We start from the raw sequence: 23,606 nt of genomic DNA, 5'->3' as shown, positions 1-23,606 counted from the left end.
TATAAGGTAATTTTGGTTACTGATTTACTTTGCTTGGTTTCTATATTTTGGAGGACATGGGGAAGAAGGGATTGCAGGCATGGGGAAGTGGGCAGTAAGGGCTGGGTAGGACTCCATTGTTTGGGCATCACAGTTAATGTTTCCATGATGGTGGGCAGTTCTTGAATGAGAATCCACGGTTGACTCCCAGGTCCTGCGGGCATACAATTCCCAGATGTTTGCCCCTAACACGGGAGGAGCAGATTTGCAGAAGTACCCTCCAGCCAGTTGCAGAAATAGCAGTGGGTGGGGAAGGCACTCCCATGTTTTGTTTTGTTTTACAAAGAAAAATAAAATAAAATAGTACATTCACATTAAAGCCACTGAAGGCGGGTGAGTTATCTCTGTTACAAAATTGCCAATAAAATGCCTTGGGTAATAATGACTAGCTTGAAAATCTCAAAGTTGTTGAAACTTAAAACTTTGAGTTTACTGGGTTAAATGGTAAAAATTATTAAATATCTAGGTATTTTGAAATAATAGGATACTGAAATATTAATCTTAGTATGCCTCATATGGAGAATGTAAAGGATGGATTTGAATCTGTTAATGAATAAGTCTTGTATTTTATTTAAAATATCTCTTGCCGAAACCAGTTTGGCTCAGTGGGTAGAGCGTCGGCCTGTGGACTGAAGGGTCCCAGGTTCGATTCCGGTCAAGGGCATGTATCTTGGTTGCGGGTACATCTCCAGTAGGGGGTGTGCAAGAGGTAGCTGATCGGTGTTTCTCTCTCATCGATGTTTCTAACTCTCTATCCCTCTCCCTTCCTCTCTGTAAAAAATCAATAAAATATATTTAAAAAATAAAATAAAATATCTCTTAAAAATGTGAATATATTGCTAATCTGAGGAATGCTAATTATTTACATGTTACCTACAAATTAAGATTTCTATGGATTAGGAATTCTAATTGGAAAGAAATTATGGTTCTGGTGTCATTTTGACCGGAAAAAAAGTGGGTTCTGAAAATTGTAAGATTTGTGAGGAAGGGTAATGTATTTTTTAAATTAATTAATTTATTTATTTTCTTTGGAAGTGTGAGAATAAACAAGTCATCTTTTCTGTCAAAGAACAGTTTAGACAGCCGCCATGTTGGCCAATGGCTTGCAGCTCCCCTGGGGGCTGCCATCTTGAAACAGCAAAGGCCAACCCCTCCCTTTGAATTAGCCAATTGAGAAAGACTGTGCGCCTGAGCTCCAATCAAGAGCAAAGGACAGGTCACATGCGTAAGGGATTATAAACCCAAGCAGCCCGCCTGCTTGGTGTGCACAGGCTTCCAGACCATGTGTGTGCACCCTTCTACGTAGAAGTAAATATGTTTGCCTTGCTGCCTGGCTCCCAAGTGTTTTGTATTCTATCTGAACCCCTGACTTGGGGGCTTGCCTTATTTCTAACAGAAGAAGAGTAATGTTTATAAAGAGAAATGTTGAAAGTAAGTTATATAAATGACACAAGCCAGTAAGCCAGGATAAATAGAATAGGGAAACTGAGATGGTTCAACAGCAACTTGGAGCTATCTAGTAAATCCCATCTTCCCTAAACCAAGGACACTTGAGAGTAAATGATTTGCATTTTGCCTCCCTAACCAGAGGGCAAATCACTTATATCAAGGTACTCAGGGAGACAGCAGAAATCCAACTAGTGTCATTTACTGGCCACACCCAAGGACAAATGAAGTTAAACTTTCTCTTGATCTAGAATTGGCTTTAGGTCATTCCAAAAGGCCCTGGAATGCCTCAAGATCTTCCTACAATGGAGAATAGGGACAAATTTCTTTTCTTTTTTAAAAAAATATGTTTTATTGATTTTTTTACAGAGAGGAAGGGAGAGGGATAGAGAGGTAGAAACATCGATCAGCTGCCTCCTGCACACTCCCTACTGGGTATGTGCCTGCAACCAAGGTGCATGCCCTTGACCAGAATTGAACCTGGGACCCTTGAGTCCGCAGGCCAACGCCCTATCGACTGAGCCAAACCGGTTAGTGCAGGGACGGAATTTTTTTTCTTTTTTTTTTTTTAATATATTTTATTGATTTTTACAGAGAGGAAGAGAGAGGGATAGAGAGTTAGAAACATCGATGAGAGAGAAACATCGATCAGCTGCCTCTTGCACACCCCCTACTGGGGATGTGCCCGAAACCAAGGTACATGCCCTTGACTGGAATCAAACCCGGGACCCTTGAGTCCGAAGGCCGACGACCTATCCACTGAGCCAAACCAATTAGTGCAGGGACAAATTTCTTAAGAACTACTTACTGGGTATCTCTTCTACTTTAATCTTTCTCAGGTCAGAAGGCCTCCTCGCCTAAGGCCCTCCTCTTGAGTTCCTGGCTCATCGCCATCGACCGGGAAACTACGTTCTGATCAAGCCATGGAGGGAAACAAGTTGGAACTCAACTAGGAAAGACCCTACCTTGTCTTGCTTACCACTGAGACTGCTGTTCGGACTGCAGAACAAAGTTGGGCCTTAGTCCGTTTGGCTCAGTGGATGGAGAGCATCAGCCTGCAGACTGAAGGGTCCTAGGTTCGATTCCAGTCAAGCGCATGTATGTACCTTGGTTGCAGGCACATCCCCAATGGACCCAGGAGGCAGCTGATCAATGTTTCTCTCTCATCGATGTTTCTAACTCTCTATCCCTCTTCCTTCCTCTCTGTAAAAAATCAAATTAAAAAAACAAACAAACAAGGTTGGACCCATCACTCACGGGTTAAGGGTGGACCACTAACTTCTCTGGGTGGAGACATCTCAACTTGGACGGCCATACCAGGACATAACCCCTTGAAATCAATGCTAAAAAAACTAAACTCTCTATTTGCTTAGGAATCTGGAAAATTGCAGGGACTTACAACATGGGCTGGGGAAATGTATACAGTCCGGACCATGCTTACCCAGTTACGTTATTGATTATAGATAACTTGAATGACTTGAATATTTCAGCCTTTAGACCAAAAGATTGGCAGGACTAGATTTAGGAGTTGATGTCACAGGACAAGATCCCCTAGGCCAGTGGTCGGCAAACTCATTAGTCAACAGAGCCAAATATCAACAGTACAACGATTGAAATTTCTTTTGAGAGCCAAATTTTTTAAACTTAAACTTCTTCTAACGCCACTTCTTCAAAATAGACTCGCCCAGGCCGTGGTATTTTGTGGAAGAGCCACACTCAAGGGGCCAAAGAGCCACATGTGGCTTGCGAGCCACAGTTTGCCGACCACGGCCCTAGGCCACTGCCACCACCATGCAAAAAGAAGTAGGATATAAGGAAACGAATGCCCAGGTGGAATGGATTAACTATTCTGTACGCGCCTAAATAAAAGCGACTGTTACGCTTGTGCAGCAGGAAGGCTAGAAGCCCAAGTGGTCCCATTTCCATTTGGCTGGACCTCAGACAGTAATGGGGTGGAATGTATGCTTGCCCTGTATCAGGAGGAAACTGCCTGGGGAAGAGCTTCCTGTAAGACTCACTCCCTGTTGTTCCCATCCAACAGAAGTAAAGAGCAAGGTTCCCCCAGAACAATCCAGCCCCCATCTTCTGATGTAAACTATATCTCCTGCCTCTCAAGGTGGGGGAGAGGTACTCAGAGTTTATGGGAAATTTACCTGAAATGGCCAAGTATCCTCAGAAGTCAATCATTCTGCACTGTGCGCTGATGTCCGGTGTCGGTGTGGGGGATCATTACTTGTGGCCTTGCCCAGCGAATGGAGCAGAACTTGCACTCATACAATTGGCTATCCCTTTCACTTTGGCATATCGTAAACCTTTTTCAAGGGACAAACAGACTTGGAAGAGGAGAGAGAGTCCAGAGGGCTCCTTTGACACCCATATTTACATAGATTCCATTGGGGTTCCAGAAGGCGTGCCAAGGAGTTTAAGGCTAGAAATCAGATTGCTGCAGGATTTGAATCTGTCCTGTTCTGGTGGTCTACTGTAAATAAGAATGTGGGTTGGGTTAATTATCTATATACTAGAGGCTCAGTGCATGAATTCCTGCACCAGTGGGATCCCTCAGGCTGGCCTGCAGGATCGGGCCGAAACCAGCTCTCCAACATTCCCCGAGGGGTCCTGGATTGCGAGAGAGTGCAGACCAGGCCAAGGGACCCCACTGGTGCATAATCAGGGTTGGGGAGGGACACAGGAGGTTGGCCAGCCAGGGAGGGACTAAGGGAGGGCTCCAGGATGTGTCCAGCCTATCTTTCTCAGTCCTGATCAACCAGACCCCAGCAGCAAGCTAACCTACTAGTCAGAGCACCTGCCCCCTAGTGGTCAGTGCACGTCATAGTGAGCGGTGGAGCAGGTTTGGCATATCATTAGCATATTACGCTTAGATTGGTTGAACAGACGACCAGATGACTAGACAGTTAGCATATTAGGCTTTTATTACATAGAATATAAAAGCCTAAGCAACCAGCTAACCGTTTGGCCATTCGACTGATAGCTATGATGTGCACTGACCACCAGGGGGCAGATGCTCAATGCACATGCATGGAAACATGGAACAGACTGAAGAATCTCAGAGGGCAGAGGGGAGGGCAGGAAGAGATTAACCAAAGATCTTACATGCATACTAGAGGCCCGGTGCACATGGGGCCCCTCAGCCTGGCCTGTGGGAATCGGGCTGAAACCGGCAGTCTGACATCCCCCAAGGGCTCTCAGATTGCGAGAGGGCACAGGCCAGACCAAGGGACCCCACCAGTGCACAAATCCCTGTACCAGGCCTCTAGTATTTACTATAATCAAAAAAGGTTTGTTAACTATACACGAGATGAACAGGTATAGGTATAGCTGAACAACTAGATGCTACCAGCAGGATAACATGGGAGAATAGATTGGCCTTGGATATGATTCTGGCAGAAAAAGGAGGAATATGTGTAATGTTGGGAGGCCAGTGTTGTACATTCATCCCTAACAACACAGCTACAGATGGAATCATTACAAAGGCCCTGCAGGGATTAACAACTTTAGGCCATGAGTTAGCTGAGAATCCTGGAATTGAGGATCCTTTCTCCAATCTACTAGAGCAATGGTTCAGAAAGTGGAAGGGGATGATGGTATCCATATTCATTCTTTGATAATCTTGTTAGGAGTTACAGAGGTGGGATGTTGTATCATCCATGTATGAAGGGCCTTATCCAAAGGTTAATTGAAATCCCATTAACCAAACAGCAAAATAATCTCCTCCTCCTAGACACTGCAGAGCATGAAAGTCAATGAATGTTAGCCGAGTTTGAAGAAAAGAGTTAAATAAGAAAAGGGGGCCCTAGCCCGTTTGGCTCAGTGGATAGAGCGTCAGCCTGTGGACTGAAGGGTCCCAGGTTCCATTCCCATCAAGGGCATGTCCCAGGTTATGGGCTCGATCCCCAGCGGGGGGCGTGCGGGAGGCAGCCAATCAATGATTCTCTCTCATCATTGATGTTTCTATCTGTCTCTCCCTCTCCCTTCCTCTCTGAAGTCAATAAAAATATAAACAAAGAAAAGAAAAGAAAAAAGGGGGGAGTTGTGGGAATATACATATAATCTTTTCTGTCAAAGAAGGGAGTTTAGGCAGCCACCATTTTGGCTCTCCTAACCTGCAGCTCCCCTGGGGGCTGCCATTTTGAAATGGCAAAGGTCAACCCCTTCCTTTTTCCTTTAAATTAGCCAATCATGCAAGACTGTGGGCCTAAGCTCTGGTTTTGGTGCTGCCCTTCTTTCTAACAGAAGCATCAGTGATGAGAGAGAATCTTTGATCAGCTGCCTCCTGCATGCCCCCCACTTGGGATCAAACAGCAACCTGGGCATGTGCCCTGACTGGAATTGAACCGTGATTTCCTAGGTCATAGGTGGGCACTCAACCACTGAGCTACGCTGGTCAGGTTAGGATATTTTTTTTAATTGATTTTTTAGCGAGAGAGAAACATCAATCAGTAGCCTCCTGTATCCCCGAACAGGGATTGAACCTGCATCCTAGGTATCCTCCCTTGGGGGACTCAAACCCTAATCCTTTTGGTATACCAGAAGGTGTACTGGATGAAGCTCCAACCAACCAAGGCTCCTAAAAGGATTCTTATCTTGGTTTAAATCTTTTATTAATTTTGACATTTCTCCCTTTTGATGGAGATCTTTGAAGGCATAGCTGATCAATAGTCAGGTCTTCCAAAATCAGCAGCCTTTTGTCCCTTGATACCAGGAAGGACCTCTTCAGGGTCTCCTGTTGAATGTTGGAGAGAAAATGCATGGTCCAAATTGCTCATGTCCAGGTTCAATAAGCAACAGGTACAAATTTTAACAGCAAAAAAAAAAAAAAAAAAAAAAAAAAGGCAAAATTAAAAACATAACAAACTCAGTGTATCTGATGGTTTTAAAACAGGAGCTCAGACCTGAAAATAGAGAACTAAAGAGTCATTACATTATAAAAGTTGAGGGGGAAGTTCCCCATAATGGCCATTGATGCTCTAATTACTTTTGGTCATAGCAGTCCATTTAGTTTATTTATTTATTTTTATTTTTTTTCTTTCTTTTTTTTTTTTTCTTTTACAGAGAGGAAGAAAGAGGGATAGAGAGTTAGAAACATCGATGAGAGAGAAACATCGATCAGCAGCCTCTTGCACACCCCCTACTGGGGGATGTGCCCGCAACCAAGGTACATGCCCTTGACCGGAATCGAACCTGGGACCCTTGAGTCCGCAGGCCGACGCTCTATCCATTGAGCCAAACCAGTTTCGGCCCATTTAGTTTAAAATGTACATTAAAGCCCTAACCGGTTTGGCTCAGTAGATAGAGTGTCGGCCTGCAGACACAAGGATCCCAGGTTCGATTCCGGTCAAGGGCATGTACCTTGGTTGCGGGCACATCCCCAGTAGGGGGTGTGCAGGAGGCAGCTGATCGATGTTTCTCTCTCATCGATGTTTCTAACTCTCTATTCATCTCCCTTCCTCTCTGTAAAAAATCAATAAAATATATTTTTAAAAAATGTACATTAAAGACCATGGTTTTCAAAATATTTTTTATTGATTTTTATTTTATTTTTTAAAAATATATTTTTATTGATTTCAAAGAGGAAGGGAGAGGGAAAGAGAGAATGAAACATCAATGATGAGAGAGAATCATTGATTGGCTGCCTCCTGCATGCCACCTATTGGGGATGGAGCCTGAATCAAACCTGTGTCCTCCTGGTTCATAGGTTGATGCTCAACCACTGAGCCATGTGGCCAGGCTATTTTGATTGATTTTTAGAGAGAGAGGAAGGGAGAGGGAGAAACAGAAACATCAATGTGAGGGGGGACCCTCGATTGACTGCCTCCTGCATGTCCCCTACTGGATGGAGCCAGCAACCTTTTGGTGCAGGGGACGATGCCCAACTACCCGAGCCACACCGACTGGGTGGGACCATGGTTTTTAAACATAAATTTGGCTGGAAGCCCTGTAGGAGGGAAATATTTAGATACCCAAGACCCCATTTTTCAGAGGCTTTTCTCTAGAGAAAGGGCCCAAACTGGCTAAGCAATTCAAACAATTAGCTTAGGCAGCCTGCAGCCTGAAAAACAACCAGTTCCATTTTTTAAAATATTTTTTATTTTTTAAATATATTTTATTGATTTTTTACAGAGAGGAAAGGAGAGGGATAGAGAGCTAGAAACACCGATGAGAGGGAAACATCAATCAGCTGCCTCCTGCACACTCCCTACTGGGGATGTGCTTGCAACTGAGGTACATGCCCTTGACAGGAATCAAATCTGGGACCCTTCAGTCCGAAGGTCGACGCTCTATCTACTGAGCCAGACCAGTTAGGGCAACCAGTTCCATTTAGAACAGTCGGATCCAGACCTGGCCAGGTAGTTCAGTTGCTTAAAGCATCCTCCCCTTATACCAAGATTGTGGGTTTGATCCCCAGTCAGGATACATACAAGAATCAACCAATGGCCAAAACCGGTTTGGCTCAGTGGATAGAGCGTCGGCCTTTGGACTGAAAGGTCTCAGGTTCGATTCCGGTCAAGGGCATGTACCTTGGTTGTGGGCACATCCCCAGTAGGGGGTGTGCAGGAGGCAGCTGATCGATGTTTCTCATCGATGTTTCTAACTCTATCCCTCTCCCGTAAAAAAATCAATAAAATATATATATAAAAAAAGAATCAACCAATGAATGCATAAATAAGTGGAACAACAAATTAATGTTTATCTCTCCTTTGTACTCCTTCTAAAAATAAATAAATAAAGCCCTGCCGGGTGGCTCAGTGACTGAGAGTCAACTTATGAACCAGGAGGTCATGGGTTCATTTCCTGGTCAGGGCACATGCCCAGGTTTAGGGTTCAGTCCCCAGTAGGGGGTGTGCAGGAGGCAGCCAATCAATGATTCTCCTCATCATTGAAGTTTCTATCTCTCTCTCCCTCTCCCTCTCTCTTCCTCTATGAAATCAATAAAAATATATTTAAAAAAGAGAACCATTTGATCCAAAGGAGAAGGGGTCAGGGCCCCATGCTGAAGCAGCAGATTCAGAAACCCAACTTGAGGTGGTCAGGCATAGGCTGAGAAGCAATGTAGTTCTATTAGAACAGCCTGCTTGGGAGAGAGCCTGGCCAAAGGCTAAAGGACACAGTTTCAACAGAATAGGAACAGAATCAGGCTGACAGACAGCTCAAACCACCAGAATCTAAAAACCAAGTCCATGGTTAATACAGTCCCAAGAAACAGCCTGATCCCCTGGAATCAGGCCAAAGTATGAAAGGGAGAGCTCACAGACAAACAAGGCCTTTTAATATAGAAAGAAAAAAAATAACCTTCTAAGCAGATTCCAAATAAAATCCACAGAGCTTTAAAACGCAAGACACCTGGAAGCTTGGACTCTGGAGAAAACTTACCTTCAAGCTTCTGCGGAGGGGAGAAAAACAACCAGATCAAATAGCTGGCTCTGTGGGCACCACATTTGTTTGCTCACCAGCCCAGAGCTATCTGGGTCTTCTCTGGATCCCAGATGAGCCCTCACTGTGTTGACCACAAACGAAGTAGGCCAGGTATTCCTTCAGCAAAAATAATATTTAATTGGAAATAAAGACAGGATTGCAACACAGCCCTTGCCACCGTAGTGAATCAGGTGCAAGTTCCTGGGTAAGCAATAGAGAGGAAATCTTTTACAGAAGGCAAGAGGAAGTGTGTGGTAGGGTTGTTATAACCTAGAACTCTTCTTGTAGGGCTTTCTGTCACCACATAGGGCATTTAGAGCTCCTCTAGCAGGACTTCCTGATTCCTGTCCAGGTTAAAGACTATCATTCATTTTGAAACTGGCTAGCAAAAAGACCCACGAGATTTGTTTTGGTTTGTCTATATTTACTATTTTGTTTAGTTGAAGGTTAGCCTCTGTAGAGTTAATAGGTCTTGGGCTCCAGAGTAAAATCAGAGTAGAGACTGTCTCCGCTGCTTAGACAACTGGCTTGGACCATCTAACGGCAGTCTCCTCTAGAGCGGAGTTCTGCACGCACCCGACCCAGGAACTACATTTCCCAGCAGGCCAAACGCCGGCGCTGACGTACTTCCTCCCGACGTCCCCCGCGAAGGGAAGGAGCCGAGTGGGATCGAGGCCGACGTGACTGTCCGTCGTCGCCACCGCTGCGGAATTGAGAGATCTTGTCAGGGCCGTTCCTGCTGCTCCCGCCGGTCACCATGTCCGCCCAGGCGCAGATGCGGGCCCTGCTGGACCAGCTCATGGGCACGGCCCGGGATGGTGAGTCGGGGCGGCCAGCCAGGCGAGGGGCTGGGGCGGGAGTGAGGCGAGGCCGCCGGGCGGCCAGAAGCGGGGGCCGCAAATGTCTGCGCCTGCGCCCTCCCCTCCCCCACGCGCGGATGGCAGGCGCCGGGCCTTTGTGTGAGCGGGTTCGCCAGGCGGGCGACCTCGGCCGGCTTTTCTCCCACCGGCGGCGGATCCTCGGCGAGCTCCTCCTCCGAGCCCGCTCCGTCAGTGGGGCTCCATCCCCCTTCCCCATGTATGGTCTTGCCATTTCCAGCCGGGCAGTTGGCGAAAGGCTGGAGCCACCATGGGTTTCAGGTCGCCGGCAACTTGGGAAAAGCTACACCCAAGGGAGCCGATGGGCCTCGAACTCCCGCCGTTCTTGTTCTGTACCATTGCAAGGAGAGCCGTAAATTGAGCTTTTCTTACGAGGGTTCCTGCCGAGTGCTTTTCCAAGCCCACTTCCCACTTAGGAGAGGCTCTGTTTAGCCAGCGCTTGTCAGTCGTTAGGTTAGGTTGTATTGTAGGGAGGAGTGCAAGATCATGATGGTTGTCTCAGGAGAAAGTGGTTGCATCTTTGCAAAACTATATACCTGCTGTGGTTTGTGTTTTCTTTTCTACTGAAGTAATGAAGTTGTAAGTTCACACTGGCACATTCGCAGGGCTGTGCAAATTCTTTGCACTATATTTCATAGGTGAAAACGTGCTTTTTAGCTTTCTTTGTATATTGAGTTGCTTTTGAATTGCTTCCCATATTTTTATTTCATACAAACTGAACAATTGTGGCCCCTCTATTTTATTTATAAAGGTTCAGTGTATCTTTGCCTGCCTACATCAATCTGCAAGGGAGTTGCAGAAAAGCCTCATGTTCATCGAGCCGTGAGTCACAACCAATTTCTAAGCTGTTATAACAAAAAAGTGTTTGCTTTTTTTCACAAGTATCTTTAAAAGTGTAGTTTAGAAAGAGAGCATTTTCAATAAAAAGACACTACATTAATCCTGGATGCTTGCAAATCCTAAAATATATTCCTCCTTTAGTATTACACCGCTCTGTGTCCTATACACAGATTAGCTTTAAAATTTGTCACATTCCACTTTGCCTTTACTTTTATGTATCATTCCCCTGACTTCCTTACTGCAGGTTGGGCAAGAAAACTTTTCCTTTAAAACTTTTCAACAGCGGGCATAAAATTCTGCAGCTGAGGTCTTGAAGAATGCAGATGGGTACAGTATATGTTGGAACTCACAGTGTGTATTGACTAACCTAGTTCCTTTTTGCCTTTTTTTTTTTTTAAGTTTTTTTCTTTTTTTTTTTAAGTATTGTCTTGTTAACAGTGACTCCCAGGTGCCAACTCTCTTTTTTAAGGGTGGGGGTGAAAAGGGGATAGGAAGACTAGGTCTAGATTATTTATTAGCGGTAGAGTTTGAAAGCTTTCTTTGTATTTTTGAGCAAAATGCTGCCTACACATTTTGTCCACAGCAAAACGATTAGATTAATAAATAGCTTTTGTTGGTGGAAACTACCAGCTATAGGTCATATGTGGTGATTCATGGCCCTCTGATTAACATGGGTTTTGGTATTATTGCCCACATGTATGTGTGGGGCTAGTGGCCTTTTGGTGCTCAGCCTTTTACTTCTGACTCCTTGACTTCTTTGGCACAAAGATGGAGTCAGACCTTATTAAATGTGATTCTTCGTGATATATTTAGCATCAGAAAACATCGGTATTCCACTCCAGTTGTAAATATCTCTAGATCAGCTTTTCAGTGTATTTGGTAGTCTGCAAATCATCCAGGTGACTTGTACCAGATATGCTTTTGTATTTAACGTGGTATTGTCTTATTTAAAACCACAAATAAATTTCAGGAGATGAAACCAGACAGAGGGTGAAGTTTACAGATGACCGAGTCTGCAAGAGTCACCTTCTGGACTGCTGCCCTCATGACATCCTGGCTGGGACGGTAGGTGCATTTGTGGGACATTTGGAGGGTGGAGGGAGACATCACAGAACACTCGGTTTGGGGTGCTGTGTAGGCAGTATAAGTTTTCCAGGTTGAATTCTGTCTTCCTTTATCAGATAGAAATCACCTTTATTGCCCCTTCAAATTATAGGTTCTTTTAGTTTAATGGAATTTTTTTTAAATGAACAATTTTTTAAAATAGGTTTTTATTGCTTTTTCAAAGAGAGAAGGAAGGAAAGGGAGAGAGATGGAAACATTGATGAGAGAGAGATGATAGAAACATCGATCAGCTACCTCCTGTACACCCCTTACTGGTGATCCAGCCCACAAGCGGGCATGTGTCCTGACCTGGAATCAAACTGTGACCTCCTGGTTTATAGGTTGACGCTTAACCACTGAGACAAACAGGCCAGGCAAAAGTTACCGGGTTTTTGTAGAGTCAAACAAGATAACATTTCTTCTCCGAGTTTAGAAGTTTTCTAAAAATAAGTTGGGAATAGCATTGATTTTTCTAGTTTTGTGTTATGCCACCCTTTCAAGAAAGTAACACATGATTCAATGAATATAGACCCCTAAAATTTTAAGTTCACTTCAGATGAACAAAACAGATGAGTGCTAATTTTGTAGAATTGCATTTATTCAAAATTAGATAGGATTTAAGAAGACTAAATAGAGTGTAGACTCTATAATGATCAGCACCATTTTAAGATTTCACAGCCACCTCGTGGATATAAAAACTGTCTTCATTTTAAGGCTCAAATGTGCATGTACTAGTGAACGTTTTCTTTGTGATTAATCATTGCTTTATTAATATCACTGTGGTGGGAAACTGCTTAGGTGTATTAAATCTTCTCAAGCTGGCTCTTCTGACAGCAAATAGGAAATGAATACCAAACCTTGTGACTCTGTTACCTGAGGCTTACCTGCACTTTGATCTTATGTAGGAAAGCATTGTAACTCGTATTTGCTACATATTTTTGTGTTGCTCTTTGTGTACCAGACAAAGTCAAGCAGAATAGGCAAATTCAGAGCCAAAGGAATCCATCAATGTAGATGTCTGGTTTCCATTAGTTATAAACAGTTCGGCTATAGGATACTCCTGTAGGAGAAATTTCATAACCTGGAATTGTTGATGGATCAACAATCTTGTTGGGAGAAGTTTGGAGATGAGGGACATGAACCAGAGAGAAGCATTTCAACCATGTTTTTCTTTTCTTTTTAATATATATATATATTATTGATTTCAGAGAGGAAGGGAGAGGGAGAGAGAGAGAGAGAAACTTCAATGATGACAGAGAATCATTAATGGGCTGCCTCCTGCACGCCCCCCACTGGGGATGGAGCCCACAACCTGGCCATGTGCCCTTGACCGGAAATGTACCCGGGGCCTTTCATTTTGCAGGCCAATGCTCTATCTACTGAGCCAAACCGGCTAGGGCCAACCATGTTTTTCTTAATCAGATCCCTGTGTAGCATATTTCCAGAATGCTGGTGAGAAAAATAACCAGAATGAGGCCATTTCCCACCAGTGTTTATTGTGTTAGGTATAGATTAATTCACCAAGCATTTATTGGACACCTACTGTCTGTGCCAGGCACTGAGGATATGGTGCCAATAAGACACAGTCTTTGTTCTCATCTAATGGCGGAAGAGAACATACAATAAATAATGAGTAGGTAATGGACTATTCTAGATAGGGTGATAAGGTAAGGACTCTTAGGGACATTGGAATAGAGACCTGAATGGTGAGAAAGAACATGTGCCTGGTTTTGAGGATATAATGCTCTGGGTAGAGGATAGAGATGAAGGACAGCAGGAATGCCACTGGTGTATCTGGTCTGGTGTGACTGGGGAGAGGGAGGCAGAGGCTGTGGAATCGTTTGAGTTATGAGAAGCCACGGACTGATCAGAGTCACTCTAGTGACAGGTTGGGCAGGGGCATCTCAATAGAAGGAGTCTGAGGAGGAGCAGACTGAGGAGAAGGAGACATGTTCATGTGAAGATGCAAATAAATCTCAGGAGTTGCCGAGGATCCATTAGGATGAGGATTGGGAATTCAAATGGAGGTTGTAGTAAAGGTTGAGCCTCATTGGGTTTGAGCTACATGGAAGTGGAAGGTGAGGGTAGAGTTGAATGATGGGTCTTATGGGGGGTTTGTGTTAAATTGGAATGAATATAATTCTGTAGAGTGGAGCTGCAAGATGAAAGTGGTTATAACCGTCAGCAGCCAGCTAAGGGCTACGCCAGGCCCAAGTTTTTGTTCAAAACTATATCCTGTGATTAGGGTAAGGCAAAGAGGGGTGGAAGTAATAATTTTATTGGGGTCTAATGGAAAAATATAGTATTGGTTAATAAGTTTGGGAGAATAAAATAGCTGGAGGGAAAGTAGTATAACTTGTCTCAGTGGAAGAACTTTGTTTTCCAAAGGTCCTGGAAGAAACCTTTAGTGTCTTTTCCTGTTAGCAGTGTCAGATCATTAGCGAGAACACAGGTGTTTGTGCAGTAAAAAAGGTCTGACAGGCTGGATTTAACAGCCACTTGGGATATTTTGGAAGGACCTATTGAGTGTGATGTTTCAGCTCTGTTTGGTGTTTAGCTGCCAGGGTAATTGGCCAGTACTTCCCTGCCTCCTTGGCAAAGTGGAAAAGATACTAATACTTCCAGAGAGTAACCATGGCACCCAGGCCTATCCTCTGCTTGCTTTAGCTTGAGGGCTCTCACCCAAAGGAAGACAGCGGTGAATTTTGCTTCATTTGTGGTTCCCTAATGTAAAAACTTTCTTGGCATTTGGAAGTTTTTAGAGTGGAAATTGATTTGCACTTAAAATTTTTAGCACTTAAGGTTTTAGTGCTTCCTGTGGTGGTTACTTCATTAGCTTTTATTTTTTTAAAGAGAGTGGAAGGGCCCTAACCGGTTTGGCTCAGTGGATAGAGCGTCGGCCTGCGGACTGAAGGGTCCCGGGTTCGAATCTGGTCAAGGGCATGTACCTTGGTTTCGGGCACATCCCCAGTGGGGAGTGTGCAGGAGGCATCTGATCGATGTTTCTAACTCTCTATCCCTCTCCCTTCCTCTCTGTAAAAAAAATCAATAAAATATATTTTAAAAAAAAGAGTGGAAGGGAGAAAGGGAGGGACAGAAACATCAATTGGTTGCCTCCTTTACACTCCCCCATGGGGATCTAACCTGCAACCCAGGTACTTACCCTTGCCTTTGACAGAGAATCGAATCCTTGATCCTTTGGTGAATGGGCCAATGCTCTAACCACTGGCCAGGGCAAGACTTCATTAGCTTTTAAGTATTTCTGATAGCTGCCATTAATTTTTCAGCTAAAGCGCATAGTTTTATTTGTGGAAACTATGTATTTTAAATAATCTTAGTTGGTTCTTAAAAAAGTAAATGAAGCAAAAGTTAGCTTTACAGGGGCAGTGATTCTAGTTGCAACTTTGGCTTCTAGAACCACTATTGCTCTACCTCTAGATCCCCTGTGTAACCAAAATACATGAGCTATATATGACTTCAGAGTAAGAATAATGAAGGAGAAAAGGTTTTAGCATTTAAATGTAAGAGTCAATCTTTGGTAGAAATGAAGATAAACACGCTAGGCAGCTTACTGACATTATTACTGTCACTGGTGATATTGAAGGAGATATATATATATATATATATATATATATATTTTTTTTTTCCCTAATATACTTTTATTGATTTCAGAGAGGAAGGGGGAGAGAGAGAGAAATAAATATCAGTGATGAGAGAGAGTCATGGATCGGCTACTTCCTGCACACCCTGGGAATCGAGCCCCCAATCCAGATATGTGCCCTTACCAGATTCGAACCTGGGACCCTTCAGTCCACAGGCTGATGCTCTATCCACTGAGTCAAACTGGCTAGGGCTGAAGGATATTTTGTTAGTGAGTATGGCACATACCTTCTGTGAGATAGGGCCCAAGAGCCAGGCACTGTGAGCCTCTCTAATTTTCCTAAAATGTTATGGATTTTATAACCCGTGAAGGTTTTGATATCATTATGAACATAGTTTGAGCTCAAAGGAGTTCCTGGGTTCCATCATTTTTTGTTTACTAGTTATGAGTTGTCTCATTGGATGTTGGGTTTTGTTAACTTGAACTGTATTACTTGATAAGCATGATCCTCAGTATACAAACTTCCCTGTTGCTGTTTAGATGTCAGAGGCGGTGTTTGTGTTTGTGCATCTTGTACTCAGGATTTACATAAGAACTGTGCAGGGTTAATTGTTCTACGTGTGCTTAAAACACATAATAGCACATCAGGCTAATCTTACTGTAACACAGGTGATTTGTTTAGTTAAAGAGCCTTTTGTTTCTCAAAAGGGCAACTTAGTGGCCCAATTATATGTCCAGGGTCTTTTATCAGGTTAAGAGAATGGAGGATTCTTTTGGCTCTGAATCAGCCTATTCTGCTTTATTCCCTTTGGTATACAAAGTGCTACACAAAAGCCAAGTGTTAGGTTGTGTTGTAATTGCCAAAACCTGATTTCTGTCTGCTCTTTCCTTTTCTTGTCTCTGCAATTTGAGCATCTTGAGTAGTCAAGATTGCATGAAGGGATGCCTAGAACTAGAAGCTTGTTGCTATCAGGACACTCGGGTTTTCTTGTCTCTTTCTTGCCACTCCCACCCCCAATTCTGCTATTAAAAAATAGAAAATTTTTTCTGTGACTGATGCAAAAATAAAATTGGCAAAGTTAATTAATGTGATTTTCATTTGTCCAATTATCTCTGGGTCTAAAAGAGATATAAACCTTTACACTTGTTAAATGCATCAGTTCTGAGTATCATGTTGTCACGGTGGTAAAAGAAAAATAAGGCTTCTCAGCCATATTCTATTTCTTAATTTTCTTATGATAGATTAGTATTCAAAAAAGTATTGTTTATATTGGTGACAGTTGAGACACCAGAGCATGTGCTTTCTAATGGGTAGATGTTCATGTGTAAACTTCTGTTTGTTTCTTACAGCGCATGGATTTAGGAGAATGTACCAAAATCCACGACTTGGCCCTCCGAGCAGATTATGAAATCGCAAGTAAAGAAAGGGACCTGTTTTTTGAATTGGATGTAAGTTTTATTTGGTGTTAATTAGTCCCTATTGTGAAGAGCCAAATATTGAACTAACAGGAATAATGCAACATAAGTAAGTTATGAAACAAACAAAATAGATACCTGTTATTCCATCACTCTAGCTAAGGACTGGAACATGGCCAATACCATTTTGTGTCTGCCTGTGTGTCTACCTCCCCAACACTATTCTATATTTTGTGTGTGTCATTTCCTTTTAAAAACATTTGTATTACATATTTTTATGATTCCTTGAAGATTATGTTTATTCTTTCTTGTCTTTGAGGCTTTAAAATGGTTTCATAGTGTAGACAGTTGTTAATAACTATTTTTTCATTCAGTAGTGTTTCTATTTACCCATTTTGCTGGGTATTGTTTTCATTATTGATTGAGTATTGCTCAATCTATCCATTCTTTATTCATAGACAAAATTAGTGTTTTTAGCTATTATGAGGAGTATAAAGAATCATCTTGAGTATCTTCTTGGTGCATGTGGACAAGGATTTTTCTAGGATATATTCTATTATCTAGGATATATTCCTAGGAGAGGTAGTTTGTAAGGGATGCACATGTTCATCCTTTCAAGATAATTCTTTTCTTTTTTCTCTCTATTGTTTGATAAAGTGGCTATATCAATTTACACCCACAATAGAGGTGTATACATCCTCACTAACATTGGTATTATCAGACTGTTGAATTTTTGCAATTTAGTGGTTATAAAATGACGTTTCACAACTTTTGTTTATTTTCTCCCAAAGGAACCTTTTTAAAATCTCCCCCCCCCCCCCCCGAATTTGGCCCCGTTCCCTCTGTGATACTCTGGATATCATGATAATCCATGTTACATGTCAGTTTATGTACTGTGATTCTTTCCATGCTACAACCATTGTAATATCTTAGATTTTTTCCCCTATAAGATCAGTTTTTACCCCTCCCCTTTTGAGAATGCATGATTTAGAGTTGTTTTAATTTCCCCCCCTAATCCACCAACACTATTATGAGCAGAAGTCATAGAAGGGTTTGATGCCATTCAGTTTCCTGAGTTGAAGACTGTGAAGGAAGCCAGAGAAAAATGAAACCCAAGGAAAGACATTTTTCCCCTCAAGGGACATTTTAAAGGATATATTGTTGCTGGAGTAAATTCTGGTTAAGCCAGTAGTCTTAAAAAGTGATTAGAATGGAGAATTTTTCCCCCAAATATATTCTTTAACAGCAGTGTGCTCTCAGCATTGAATCTTTGAATTAACAAAAAATGTCTAGCAACAGCTCAACTAACAGATGGGATTTGGGAATGGTAATTTTCTATATTATGAGTTTTAATTCTCTAATAACCTAAAAATGATTATATAAAGAGGCTGTTACCTAGGGATATCAGGTTTTAGTAAACTGATAGGTATACAGAGGTATAGGTTGAAATCTCAGTTTTAGTTAATATATTATTTGGATCACAAACCTTAGCATTTCTACTAAGTCAGAAGGTCAGTGTACTTTTTAAATAGCCTGATTAATATCAGAATAGGTAAATAGAAGAAAGTGAGACTACAGAAAGAGATTGAAATATAAATAGTAATTTGGTTTATTATGAAGGGTATATTTTCGTTCAGTCAGAGTAGAGAAGATTGGTTTTTAATGAACAGTGTTGGAAACTGTGTATTAGCCAGTTGGAAAAATACCAAGTTGGAGCCCCAAAAAGTTAATTTTGTTTTTGTCATCTTCAGATGTTATAAAGCATAGAAGCTATGAGAAAGATGGATGCATTAATCTATATGAAAACTTAAGATACTATCTTATGAAAAATTCCCATACATAAAATAAGACAACTGAGGCAAAATATTTGTATATGTGATGATGGGCTATTTTCCTTTCTACATTAAGTCTTCACTTAACGTTGGTGGGTTCTGTGACTTTAGTGAAATGATGTAAAAAGAAACCAATTTTACCGTAGGCTAATAGTAGATATAAGCAAGAGTAAAGTTCCTATAGCATCTCATGGATGTTTAATGAAATGATGTTATTCGAGGACCTGCTATATATAAAATTCATCATGGTTGACATAGCTCAATAGAAAACGGGCAAGGAACATTTCCTAGCAGGCATCTAATCCTGTAACAGGTGCTTACTTTCACTCAGAACTAAAGAGATGGGAGTTAAGTAATCCTGATACACCTGGGTAATTGAGCATCTCAAGGTGTGAAAACACGTTCTACCAGTGCCAGTTGTGAGAGTATATCTGACTGAATACTTGCATATATACTAAGATAAATTTGCTCCAGAATATTCTTATAGCATTATAACTGCAGAAAGCAGGAACCAAAAAGACTTCCCTCAGTAAGGGACTGGCTGAATTGGTGGAATGATCTATAACTGTGAAAAGAGAATGGAGGTAGTTTAGTGTATGTTGATGTGAAATTACCTCTAAGATTAAGTGGAAAAGCAAAATGTGGTATGATGCTTCCATGGTGTGTGTTATTTTTTTAATTTCTTTATTGATTAAGGTGTTACATATGTATCCTTATTTTTGTTTTGTTTTTTCAAGAAGGGAGGGTGTTTTATACTCCTTGACATGGTCACTCTTGTCTTAGTTGGAGGGCTAGAACAGGTCAAGAGACCTTTTGGTGCTGTGTGAAAATTTACCGTATGCGGGAATTACTTTTTCTTTTGAAAAGGTAACCACCCCTTCTGCTATCTCCTTAAAAATAATTTTGACATTATGGAAAGCTTATATTAAAATGTTTGATAACCAGTGCTATGAACACATGGTGGGGGGCCTCCTACCCTGAAGCCTGAAGGGTAACTTGGAGCAGCCGTGTTTGTAGAAGGGCAGTCTGTCAGGAACTGTCAGCATGTCCAGTGAACATACATTGTATGCGCCTCCCAGAACTCTACACCTGGAAAGGTATCTTGGGGATTTGTGCAAATGAATACACAGAAAAGAGGCTTGTTGCAACTTTTTTTCAGGGGGAAGGAAAGCTATGATAAAACTATTAATGGGGGCCGAAGCTGGTTTGGCTCAGTGGATGGAGCGTCGGTCTGCGGACTGGAAGGTCCCAGGTTCGATTCCGGTCAGGGGCGTGTACATTTATTAATTCATGATGCAATGGTTTAAAGGAAAATTCTCTTAAAATAAGAACTAATCAGCCCTTTTTATAAATTTAAAATACTTACGGACTTTGAATCACTTCTAAGCAATTTGTAAGAAATTGTCCTAAAAGAGTATTTGCCTATGTATGAGAAGACATAAGATGTTTATTACTATCATTTTGAAGGAATGGAATTGAAAAATCCCAACTATGTATTTATTAGAGGGGTTACCATAGTTGTGTTAAAATACAGTGAAATACTACACAGCTGTAGATCATAGATGTGTACATTGATGTGAAAAAGATAAGGAAACTTGCAAAACCTGTTTAGTTGGAATAAAAATTACATGTTTTTATATACTTTTTAAAATTTTATTTTTCAATTACAGTTTACATTCAATATTATTTTGTATGTCAGGTGTACAGCATAGCAGTTAGACAATCATATACTTTACAAAGTGGTCCCCCCAATATTTCACATACCCACCTGGCATTGTGCATAGTTATCACAGTACTATTGACTATATTCCCTATGCTGTATTTTACATTCCTGTGATTATTTTGTAACTACCAATTTATAGTTTAACACAATTTAAAAAGGTATATACCAAACTCTTAAATGGATAGTGCCATGGTGAGAATGCTCTCACCATGGTGTGTGAGAGTTCCAGTTTTCACATCTTCACTGACAGTGAGTTGTCAAACTCTGGGTCTTTGTCAGTGAGAGACCCAAAAGGTGTAAAAATGTATTTCTTTGTGGGCCTGATAGAGTTGTCATCAAGATACTTCTTTGTGTAGGTATTCCCTGCCTGTATCCTCAGTTTGAGCGTGATGGACAGGACTTCTGGCACCTTTCCACTCAGGAGCCACCCAAAACTCAGGTGTTTTATGTGGGAGAAGGTGCCTACCATTAGCTTCCTCCAGCCTAATGCAGCCTCAGCCTGATCATGCTAGGAGCAGACCTTGCTTTCTTGATTGTTTTGTCCAGGAATTTTCTAGGAAAGGGCATGTAATATTTGCTACTAGGTACTCTATGTAAATGAATTTCAAGTTCCTCAACTTGAACACTGTCAAATAAACAATGTCAACTCATTAGTTTAACCTATGGAAAAGTTACAGAGCAGTACATTTCTTAAGTATCCACATGTTGAAAATGTAAATAATTTGTTTTTCTTTAATTTAGTGTAAATACAGTTGATCTTTTCTTTAAATTGTCTTTTTCTGTGGTGTTCTATTTGGCAGGTTTCTAGAACAACACACCATGTTAACTAATTTCCAAACTGTCTTAATATACCAAATGTGACCAGTTCTGATTATACCTAGTTTTTCGGTCTTATATATGCACAGTATTTTTTATATATATTGTATTATATATAAATGTGTGTGTATATATGTATATATATATGTATGTGTATATGTATGTATATATATATATATATATACATATACACATACATATACATATACATATATACACACACATTTTTAAATAGTTTTATAAGTCAGATATCTTGGGTTAGAATCCCTGTGTCACCTTGGGCAAGTTATTTCACCTGTTTCTATTCATCTAGAAACTGGGCTGGTGATAACTATCTCAGAGTTGTGAGGATTAAGGTGTAAGGAGCTAAACCACAGGGGTCCTTGCATCCTGATACTATCACTTAGAAAGTAGTTTGGAACCTATACCTCAACTTCTTCATCTGAGAAATGGAAATCTTAAGAGTCCCTGTACAGCTATTTTGAGGCATGTGTGGAACAGGCAACACTGTCCAGGGGCACATGTTTGCTGTGAACATTCTGACAACATTGTTTTGTCTCAGGCTCATGGATTACTGGCTGGTGTCACTGCTGCTGGCCAGGCAGAATCAGAAACAGCACAGTCCTGTGTGTGAAGGGACAGCCTCCTGCAGCAGCAGTGAGACCTGTGTGCAGTGCTGTGCTGTGCTCAAGTACCCTTAGGAGTTCATGTTTCATCTCATCACCCTCGAGTTAGGAGAAGTTGGGTGACTTTCTAGTAGTAAGTGGTAGGTTGTGATTAGGAATTAATTTTTAGACGCAAATACCTTTTTAAAAAAAATAATTTACTGAAATACATAAGAGGATACCACAATAAATGGTCATAATACAATGACCCTGGAAAGGGTACCTCTGTTTATTTTTTAAAAATGTTTTTATTGATTTTAGAGGAGAGGGGAAAGAGAAACGTTGATGAGAGAGAAACAACATTGATTGGCTGCCGTTTGTACACCTGGTGCTAGGGATGACCCTGCAATCCAGGCTTGTACCCTGGCTCAGAATCAAACCAGCAATCTCTTGGGAATGGGTCTCAACCGTTGAGCCACAGCATCTAGCAAGGGTGCCTCATTTTAAACGGCTTTTTAAAGAGCAATTTTTGTACAATAAAATCAATCCATTTAAAACTGTGCATTTTGATGAGCTATGGAACCTCAAATGTATTTCAATAAAGTTTTTTAATAGTTTTTATAGTTTTTTTAAATTTTCATTGCTATTGAGAATCAGATCTATTTTTCATGGCCTTTTTAGTTAGTTTTTTAGTATAGAAGAAAGTGGTTTAATTTCGATATTAGTCTTTCAATTTTCTGCTGAGATGTCTGTAATAGAATTTTTAAATCCATTATAGCAATTACTATTACTATCATGTGGAGAATAATCAAGTATTTCAAGAAATGCAACATTAAAAAAAATCATTTAGACCTACTCTTTGGTTTAGGAACCACTCTGAAATTGAGAAGCACATTGAAGAGAGGGAGGGGTAGTAGAACCTGGCAGTTAGCCTTGGCCGGTTCGCTCCCTGGGTTGGAGTGTTGTCCTGGTCAGGGCACAGATCTAGGTTATGGGTTCGATCTCTTTTAGAGGCCTGTACAGGAGGCAACTAAACGATGTTTCTCACATTGATGTTTCTCTCCCCCTCTTCCCCCTCCCTCCCTCTCTAAAATCAATCAAAAACATATCTTCAGGTGAGGAATTTTTTTTAAGTGAGAATTTTAAAAAAAGAAAACCTGGCAGTTAAAATACCTCTCTGCGGTCTGCCTATTCTGTTTTGTGAAGTTCACTGTTTAGTTTATAACTGATCAGAAGTCTGATTCTGATTTTTGACCCTGCCAATTGGGATTCTGCTTGAGATACAAGTGGTTTCTCTGATTGGTAAAGACACTGGCAGTGTCGTCAGATGTCTGTTCTCTATTGGGCCTCTGATGAGTGGATCCCTGGATCTGCCTCAGGTGTGAAATGGCTCTGTGTAGACATTCGAGGGGCTCCGCACCAAAGTCTCAGTGCCTGTGTGGGGGTGAACTGGGGCATCTCAGGCTATTTTCTTAGGCACAGTTGTCCTAGGTGAGCACAGATGGTACGTGACACATATCCATCCGCTCATTGGAACTTTGATCCTGGTGAGTTCAAATTTGTCAGCACAACTTATTTACTCTGTATTTTTCCAGGAAATACAGTGCATCCAGGCAAACAAATGCCGATCATTTGCATTCCCAATTGCTTGATTTGAACATAGTGAAATGTTATTCCAGTGTCAACGGATCCTTGTTCCTTGTGGAGCACTTCCTTAATAGCTCACCTGCTCTCTCCTGGCCATCTTTGCAGGGAGGGATATGAATTACCACCACTTGGTCTGTTGGCCTAACTTTTATCTGTCTTGTTATCATTACCACCCAAAATTTCTTTTCCCTATTTATTCTTAATGCTAGATCATACTGTCTGACCCTG

The 23,606-nt window shown here is 41.5% G+C and overlaps 1 protein-coding gene across 3 annotated transcripts in view; it reads left to right on the top strand.

The window, feature by feature from the left end:
- Positions 1-9,564: 9,564 nt before the first annotated feature.
- The window catches only part of LUC7L (LUC7 like), a 33,186-nt gene continuing 19,144 nt past the window's right edge, over positions 9,565-23,606 (top strand). For 2 of the 3 annotated variants that reach the window (XM_079787818.1, XM_079787819.1), the window contains exons 1-3: positions 9,565-9,734; positions 11,605-11,699; positions 16,690-16,788. In XM_079787818.1, coding sequence (XP_079643944.1) covers positions 9,674-9,734; positions 11,605-11,699; positions 16,690-16,788 — 255 coding nt within the window. In that variant the 5' untranslated portion in view covers positions 9,565-9,673. Of the gene's footprint in view, positions 9,735-10,545; positions 10,617-11,604; positions 11,700-16,689; positions 16,789-23,606 lie in introns of all 3 variants that reach the window. The other variant, XM_079787820.1, reaches the window with a different exon arrangement.

The sequence above is a fragment of the Cnephaeus nilssonii genome (genome assembly GCF_951640355.1).
Source record: "Cnephaeus nilssonii genome assembly, chromosome: 2".
In the NCBI taxonomy this organism is placed as follows: Eukaryota; Metazoa; Chordata; class Mammalia; order Chiroptera; family Vespertilionidae; genus Cnephaeus; species Cnephaeus nilssonii.
Note: the sequence above shows the minus strand (reverse complement) of the source record. Positions and strands in the feature narration are given on the sequence as shown.